The sequence below is a fragment of the Limulus polyphemus genome, unplaced genomic scaffold (assembly GCF_000517525.1).
Source record: "Limulus polyphemus unplaced genomic scaffold, Limulus_polyphemus-2.1.2 Scaffold3030, whole genome shotgun sequence".
NCBI classification, from domain to species: Eukaryota; Metazoa; Arthropoda; class Merostomata; order Xiphosura; family Limulidae; genus Limulus; species Limulus polyphemus.
Window position 1 is genome coordinate 130,647 of NW_013668640.1, and position 9,298 is coordinate 139,944.

General features: G+C 30.6%; 1 protein-coding gene across 4 annotated transcripts in view; it reads left to right on the top strand.

The window, feature by feature from the left end:
* The window catches only part of LOC106468504 (apoptosis regulator BAX-like), a 30,463-nt gene that overhangs the window by 17,112 nt on the left and 4,053 nt on the right, over positions 1 to 9,298 (top strand). For 3 of the 4 annotated variants that reach the window (XM_022396841.1, XM_013928934.2, XM_022396842.1), the window contains exons 3-4: positions 7,106 to 7,223; positions 7,653 to 7,874. In XM_022396841.1, coding sequence (XP_022252549.1) covers positions 7,106 to 7,223; positions 7,653 to 7,874 — 340 coding nt within the window. Of the gene's footprint in view, positions 1 to 4,331; positions 4,655 to 6,597; positions 6,738 to 7,105; positions 7,224 to 7,652; positions 7,875 to 9,298 lie in introns of those variants that run through there. The other variant, XM_022396843.1, reaches the window with a different exon arrangement.

Genomic DNA, 9,298 nt, shown 5'->3' on the forward strand with positions numbered 1-9,298 from the left:
AAAATTTTAATTTGATCTAAGTAAGTTTTTTTCTTCTCGATTTGTAAAAATAAATCCTTATGAATATTATTTTTGAAATTTGCATAGCTGAATTATGGAAAGTCTATTATTAAAATCAAAACAACTTTTATGAAGTTTAAATTCATAGGCCTGTGTAATCTTTCAACTGAATGTTATAAAATCATCTACAAACACAAAGAAGCAAAAATAGTTAGTTTGAAACTAAATTAATAATAAAAGCAGTTTGACAAACAATGGAAAGTATAAAACTAACTGTTACTACTTGCTTTATTTGTAGATGAAAAAAAAAACTTTTCATTTGAATTTTATTAAAATAATGTAGCTTTGGTTTTGAAATGATAAAGATTGGGTTAAGAAAACTTAAAGGCAACTTCAAGTTGTAGATTAAAATGTATTTTGCTAAAGACAAGTTATAATAAACTGTAATAACTGATCTTAATTCCTAGGTTAATGATATAAATATCTAAGTTCGTGGTAAGGATGTATTATTTCATACTTTCGAATTTGAAAATAAGGGTTAAATAAAGTCCTATTTTATGTTGAAGCAAAGTTATTTACAGAATTCTGTTGCTGAGTGGTATTTTTTGAAGAAGGTTTTTATGAAAATATATCCATTGCTTTATGCCAATCTGGTAAAACGAATAGGATTAGGTAATGTTCATTTTATGAATATCAAAACTATATGGCTAATTTAATTAATAGAGTAAGGATTTTTTTTACTTTATAACTTGTTTTATCAGGGTGAAATTTTTATATCAGTAATAAAGAACAGTATAATCTGTAAAGAAAAAGTTTTAGGATTAAATAGATTTTTTGTATATATTTATGTAATATAATAATTACACGCTTTTTGTAAAACCTTGTCTTGTTCGTGACATGGTATCCACATCGTGCTCTAGATATCTCTGGACGTCCATGTTTATATTAGAATGAATATTAATAGGTTTAGGAAAATTTAGCCCATATAACTTATCGATTCAACCAGAAATAACAGTGATTAGGTTTCGGTAAGAGCATGAGACATTATCGGAAATTAAACTGTAGCAAAATTATATTAGGCTTAGAGTCCGCTTAGTTTCTCTGACGTGGACTTTATTTTTATTAATTGTAGGTTTGGAAAAAGAGATAAAATATTTGAGTTTATATATATATATACACACATATATGTACTATAGTCGTGTTATCCTTTTAACACGACATTGAAAAGTGTATAAATTACTATCGTCACACGTGTTTTTACAGTTCGTTTTTCCAAACTTATAATTTTTGTGTTTACTAACCCCATTTAATTAAGAGGATTACATCTTAAAATGTGGCGTTTTAAAAGTTATTCCTGACATCATTTGTTCGTATTGCATGGTAAACATATCACGATATCTTTACTGTTGACCAATCATTTGTTTAATTTTATCTGCGTGTGGATGTATAGTTTTTACCTCACTAATTAGTCTATATTACCTAATGTCAACAAATGCTGTTGTAAACACGTATTTGTTATTTGATTATATTATCAGATAGCGAGTGAGTAAGTAGATATTTGTGATTTATTACGAAAAACATTAGAAAATTTCACACGCGATAAAAAAAAAAATTAGAATGTTAAATAGGCTATATACATGTATTTCAGTGCTGTTACAGCACCGTCATCAATCTGATTATATACACTCGCACATCTGTAAAAATGTGTGTGTTATCCATGAAGTTAAATATTTTTAATGTGAAGTTGCATGAGACCAGTTTTATCTAACTGTGGGGTCGCGGGGTTGAAAATTGTCGTTGTATACACTCGCCCCTTCAGCCGCGGGAGTGTTATAATATGATAATTAATCCATCTATTCGTTGGTAGAGAGTAGCTCAAAAGTTGGCGGTGGATGGTGTGGAGTAACTATCTTCTCTATAATATATTACTTCTAAATCAGGGATAGCTAGCGCCGATAATTCCCGAGTAGCTTTGAGCGAAAACAATCCAATTATGAATTACTGCTTTTCTGTGAAAAGTTTCTACAATTGTTGTTAATTAGGTACTTTGACTCGAAGAGGCCTATTTTATCAGTGTGGAAGTCGTGTTCTGTTACGTGTTTAGGATAAAAGAGAGAAAAAACATATGGATAGGTAGATGTTTGGGATATAGATAAAACGAATTGTTTGGTAAACTGTGGCTAATCCTATAATAACCCATTATAAGGGCTTACCATATTACTGCTCTGTGTGTGTGATAGATAACTTTTATTGTTGTTGTTGTATAGAAAATTATTTATAGCATGAAATTTTAACAAGTTTCGTTATAAACACTTAGAATTGTATATCTTGAATTATAAATATCCTAATTGGTTAGCGTTCCAGACTGTGAATCCGACAGTCCCTGGCTCGTGTTATAAGAGTGATGATCAAATCCCACTATTTGATTATAATATACCAAAGTTGGTGTTATTGACTAATTGAATTTTTTCTAGTCTTATCACTTCAAAATTTGGGACTGCTATTGCAGATAGTCATTGTATATCTTTGCACAAACATGAGAAACAAACGATTTCATTCTCGTGGTACAGATAGTGGATACGCTTGTTGTTTTTCTTGTTGATGTCTATCTTCTACATATTTGATTATCCAAGCTTCGGTAGCGCTGGACTGGAGGGGTTGGGATGGGGGTGATTTCACATGTTTACGATTATATGAAGACCAGGTGTTAAATGTGATTTGCAAAGATTTCGATCAAATTTATTGGAATTTTTATCGAGGTAACGCCTGAACGGTCATGTGTATAAATGCTTACATTATTGACTGTATTTTTAATTTTACAACAAGGTATGAAGCTTAAGATTGAAGAAGGCACAAGTTGTTTTCATATTATTAGACTTATACAAGTTGTGTTTTATATACAATTAAAAGAAATAGAAAAATTACTGGATTTATATTTTATAACCTCTGGGTGCTTTAAGTGTAGATGGCGCTAAAGGAATGCAAATGATAATGTAGTTTTTTTATAGAAGTCTTAACCGAACTTCAATTTTTACTCCTGAAGAAGATGACGTAAGAAGACTGAAACAAAGGGCTGGTCCTTGTTTTTAATAAATTATTTAAATTGTGTTTGATTACTTAGGCCTTCATCTGAAACGAGCTTTGCATATCTCACAATATTTCTCTTTACTGAGACGGTTAAAAAGTTTTTAATTTATTCTCAACGAATCATTATACAGATTATTATCTGGAGAGTAACGATCGTTTTTTTCTAACTTTATTGCCAAAATGTCTAATTCCCGCAGCATGCACTAGAAACTTTGAAAAACAACAAAATGTGATTTCGATTAACGTAATAATAGTTTTGTTTTCTCATTGTTGACATCAACGTGCAATTGGATGCACAGAGAAGTCATTATTTCTTGACTGGATGAGTTGTCATCCATAAAAATGTTTATCAAATCACGTCTTAAAAATATATTATACAGTTGTAATCAACTCAGTTCACTAACTAAATAAGTTAACCAAACCCCCTGGCGTTTTTCTAACGCAATCGATCTCTAAATAATCCAAATCGCTTAAAATGAAATTTAAGAAAAAGCTTTGTGAAAACTGACAATTCATGTGGTACGAGCTGGTTCATTACACCATTTATAAACATTACCAGTAAGCCACTACTAAATTCTTAGTTTGATAATTTGCAGAATTGAAAGTTTCAGTTGCTAAAGAGTTGCAAAATAAAACAAAAGAATTACATGTCGGTGTAATGCGTTTACATTCTGACATTACTTATTTATTTTAAGGGTTAGGGGGTGGGGACTAGCGATTAGCTTGCCCCGATTGTGAATCTGGAGATTCGATTCATGGTTTGCGTCCCGTTACCTTAAAAAAATACTCTTCGCATTTTTAGGGCAGTGGGTGCACTATAACACTAGCGATGGATACTGTGACAAGCTTCTTTCTCTCGATATGGGCTTATCAGTTTCAAATTAGGGACGGCTATGTGTAGGTAGCCCGTGAGTAGCTTTGCTTGAAAATTCCAAATAAAACTACAAAGTAAATATGGTTTTTGTGACCGTAGTACATTGTACACTAAATTTAAATATTTTTGTAAGAAAAATATCTACCTTTAAACATTGGAATTCTCATTTAAAGAGAAATCGAGTTATGTGACGTAACGCCACAAATAAATTAATTTCATTCTCAGTTGCGTGAATTAGTTTATATATATTTGAAGTAATAAAAATAATAGCTAAGCTATACGTGTATCTCCCCGCTTCCGTTCCTGTGCGCACGTTCGCATTTTGCGAAATAGCACTTTAGATATGTTTATAGCACTTAGGTGATTAAAATTGTTGGTGAACGTATTTAAAGTGATAGTGACAGATGTTTAGAGCTCGTACATTACTGTTGGACGTCACGTGTTTTAGTGTTGGACGAGTATAAGGGCTTGACGAAAGTTTTTTGCAGAATGTGGTAGTGTAATGAGTAGAATAATTAGATTGTTTCGGTCATTGGCTTTATAAACAGAGTACATATCTGTTTACAGTTGATACGTTAGGTTTGCTCTTTATGTTCACTAGTCATCGCCCAGAACGCTCTTGTACCGTTCAGACGTGAAATCCGTTGTCAGGGCAGCTTATGGAGTCGCTACCAGTACAGTCGTGATGTCAGTGTAAGATATTGCAGGAGTGTAACGTAAGAGGGAGAACTGAGCATGGTTTACACCCCTGTGAATGTGTTATTCATGGTTTATTTGTCTTAACTACAGGTCAGCTCATCGCGCTCCCAATTCACTTTGCTATAATGTGGAGTTGTGTTAATTAGCTCAACTTCTGTCACATCATGCTTACATGATTTTTTTTTCTTTCCAGTTTTGGATATGTCACATTTCAGTAATCTATAATTCTGTCTTTTCTTAATTAAATATTAGATGATACTAGTACTAAGTCTGTATCATATCTGTTTTAAACCTATTCCTTCACAGTGTCTATAATCATAGACATTATAATAATAAACATAGCTGACTGAAAGGGTTAAAATGATCTGAAACATACTGTCACTACTATGTTTAGAGGTCAAAGGTAGTACTTCACAATAACTTAAAAAATTTGAAACCACCTACATGATAGGTTAAGTTGTTAGATATAATTGATTAAGGACAGTGATATATATTTCACCCTTAATGTGTACTGTAGGTGACCACAGTAACATTTTACTTCACAATATCTGATGGATATTTAATTATCCATGTCACACAAGAACAGAACTCATCAAATTATTGTGATACAGTTTATAAGTTTCAGATAAAACTAGTTACTTGGATGAATAAGTTTCAAATAAATCCAGTTACTTCAATGTAACTTTCAGATAAAAACTATTTACTTGGATAAATATGTTTCAGATAAAAACCAGTTACTTGGATAAATATGTTTCAGATAAAACTAGTTACTTGGATAAATATGTTTCAGATAAAACCAGTTTCTTGGATGAATAAGTTTCAGATAAAACCAGTTTCTTGGATGAATAAGTTTCAGATAAAAACCAGTTTCTTGGATGAATAAGTTTCAGATAAAACCAGTTTCTTGGATGAATAAGTTTCAGATAAAACCAGTTTCTTGGATGAATAAGTTTCAGATAAAACCAGTTTCTTGGATGAATTAGTTTCAGATAAAACCAATTACTTGGATAAATATATATTAGATAAAACTAGTTACTTGGATAAATATATTTTAGATAAAACTAGTTACTTGGATAAATATATTTTAGATAAACCAGTTACTTGGATAAATATATTTTAGATAAAACCAATTGCTTGGATAAATATATTTTAGATAAAACCAATTGCTTGGATAAATATATATTAGATAAAACCAATTGCTTGGATAAATATATATTAGATAAAACTAGTTACTTGGATAAATATATATTAGATAAACCAGTTACTTGGATAAATATATTTTAGATAAAACTAGTTACTTGGATAAATACATATTAGATAAACTAGTTACTTGGATAAAGATGTTTCAGATAAAACTAGTGACTTGGACAAATATGTTTCAGATAAAACTAGTGACTTGGACAAATAAGTTTCAGATAAACTAGTTACTTGGATAAATATATATTAGATAAAACTAGTTACTTGGATAAATAAGTTTCAGATAAAACTAGTGACTTGGACAAATAAAGTTTCAGATAAAACTAATTACTGAAAGATTTAAACAAACAAAATACATCTATATATGATTCTGTTTTATGAATTTTTACATCTTCCATGAAAATAAAGCTTTATACAGATTCCTCCTACTTAGACTATATAAACTCCAGATACACTCACTTAAGTGGTGTGTAGCTGTTGGTGAGGGAGGAGCTCTTTGATTGACAGTAGAATTACTGTGGTGATTACTCCTAATGTAGTAAAGTGGTTCAAGAAAGGATCTACCACTAGTGGATATTGACTTAACAGGGAGGTGTGGCATTTTATGTCTGACCAATAGCATTTGTCCTGTTTATACCCCTCCACCAATAGCATTTGTCCTCCACTCTATATATAGAAGTGCATTAGCATAAAAGAAGTATATTAAGAAGTTTGTGCTTTGTCCATATTTTTCTTTTCAGAATTTGAGGAATTCCAAATCTATTAAGCATTGTAAAGAATTAAGCCACAGTTTTTTACGTACTTAAAACAGTGAAGTTTAAGAAATGTGTCATTCTGAACAGATAGAAGATGCATCAAGTGCTACCATTTATCTTCTTGGGTGAGAACTCTATATTAAGTTTTATCTGCCCATTGCTTTCTTTACTGTTCTGTTGAATTAAAATCTGGTAATCTAAGTGTTTGCCTGGTTAGTATTAACTATTGTTATACCTGAATGCAGACTATGATGAAATTTTGAGTAACATAATGTACTCATGTGTATGGTATTAACACACACTGTAGATTATGTTGTATATAAAACATGCATAAGATACTCTACTTAATATTTTTTTAGTCAAACTTACAACTGTTAAATTCATTTTTAATAACCTCTAAATTGTATTGTGTACGTGTGTGTTTTTTTTTACAGTATATATGTATTTGATTGTAATAGAAAAACTGAAATTTTTGGATCGGAAATTTCTTCAGATCTTACGATGAATGTGACAATGCTTTTGTGTCTAAACTTGGAAAGGATCTGAGGAAAATAGCTGATGAATTTGCTGCCAGTGCTGCAAGACAGAAAGTAAAGAAGAAAGCTGAAGAAGTAAGTTTACGAAGTTCTGTGTGAAATCAGTTCTTATTTGTCATGTTTTTTTTAATTTCTTTAATATTAGGCACAAGAGTGTGAGAAGCATATTTAATTTTACTTCTAAAGGTACATTTATGAAACCAAATGTAGCTTTTTCTATACTCTGTTGTGTTTCAGAGGAGAGTTTAGAATATAGAATTTTATTTATTTTTCAGACATTATCTGTTAATTCATACACATGCCCAATAGATTAGGTCTACTGGTTTCTTTTCAAAATACTTTTTAATGGTGAATGAGCTCTATTAACAGACTTATAAAATAATCCACAATCAGATTACATGGCAGTAATTTTAAACTATTCTGACATTTGTATGTCACCCGAGTTCTTGTGATACTATCTTGTACCTCAAGTTCATTTTATTTTGTATGTTCTTACATTTTTAGATTAACACGAGTCAACTGTCACCTCAGAAATTCAACAGATTGCTTGTGGAGTTGTTTTCAGATGGATTTAATACCACAGAAGGTATCGTCACCCTCTTCTTCTTCTGTAGCGACCTTATACTTAAAGGTTGCTACATTGATTATTGTATAATGGGTATGATGTGGTCTTGTAGCTTCATAAGAAACCATGTGGGGAACTGGATTTACCAAAATGGTGGTTGGGTAAGTAACAAAATATGTTTTGTTTTTCATTAAGTTTTATTTAGATGAAACCATGAATTTTATAGTTAACTGTATGCCAGTTAATAAAACTTAGTTTATGGTTACAAATTTTCTCTTAACGACATTAAGACTGTAAGTGTCTGAGCTGGTCTTTTAATTTAACAATTGAAAATAATGAAAAAGATGTAATTTTTCTATTAACCAAAAATATTTATAGTAAGTTAATCTTGCAATCAGCTTTTACAGAAAGGAAGTTTTTTTTTTTTACTGTAAAAGTTGTAAACTCAAAGCAAGACTAAATAACTCATCCTGTTGAGTTTCTAACTTAATTCAATGTCTGCATATTTATTGTTTTTTTTAAGCATTTTAAGTTCATAAAAGGATCTTTATAAAAACAAAAAAATAGTATTTGTGTTATGTATATAACAATGAATAACTTTAGTTTTCAACGTCATTAATTTTGGAAATGTTTTGAAACTCTTGTGTAGTATTAGAGCAGACAGTATTCATTCTCATCAAGAGTAACATCCTCAATAATACTTTTATTTTAAGAAGTAAGACTGCAGGATTTAATTTCATATTTCAACAAATGTGAAACTACTGTGATACAGTCTCTGTTAGCTTTACGTTGTTACTGATGTAGTGATATACACAGGAAAATAGTCCTGTGTACTTGTTAACACATGACTTTAAGAATGTCCTATAAAAATGTAGTTGGCACAACACCACACCTGAAGAGTATTCTATATAAAAAATTACTGAAGTATTTTCCATACTAACATTTTTAACTATCGGTTAATCATGCGAGTTGTAAGAGAATAAGAAGTGTTGTACAAATGGAATATTGCTCATTTTTAACAGTTATACACCTATTTTTTGTATTTCTCCGTTATATTTAAAGGTTAAATTTTCTGTAACATTCTGAAATTTTCACAGTTGCATCTTTATAATTTTATTCTGAAGCTTGAATTTCCAAATGTAGTAAAATAACTGTGGTAAAAATGTCCTTAAACTTGGAAAATCGTATTATTTTAGTAAGCGTATAAAACGTTTTATTTAATACGTAGTAACACTTCATCTGAGAGTATAACATCATTCGTGATACATTTATTAATTTGCAGAAAAACAACGTATAAATATCAGTTTGTTGAATTTTATGTTGTCACTGTTATGTAATTGGAATACTTTATATAATTGTGATATATCAGTATTGAATTTTCTATGTGTGGTGTAGACATCATTACGCAGATTTTGTAGAAATATGGAATACAGGTTGAAACAGGTTATTCTTTCATTGGACAGGTCACTGGTTAGGCCACATTTGGAATATTGTGTTCAGTCTTGGGCTCCTTACCTCAGGAAGGACATTGAATTGTTGGAAAGGGTTACTAGAGTGGTGTGGATGGGATGGAGGGGGGTTGTCA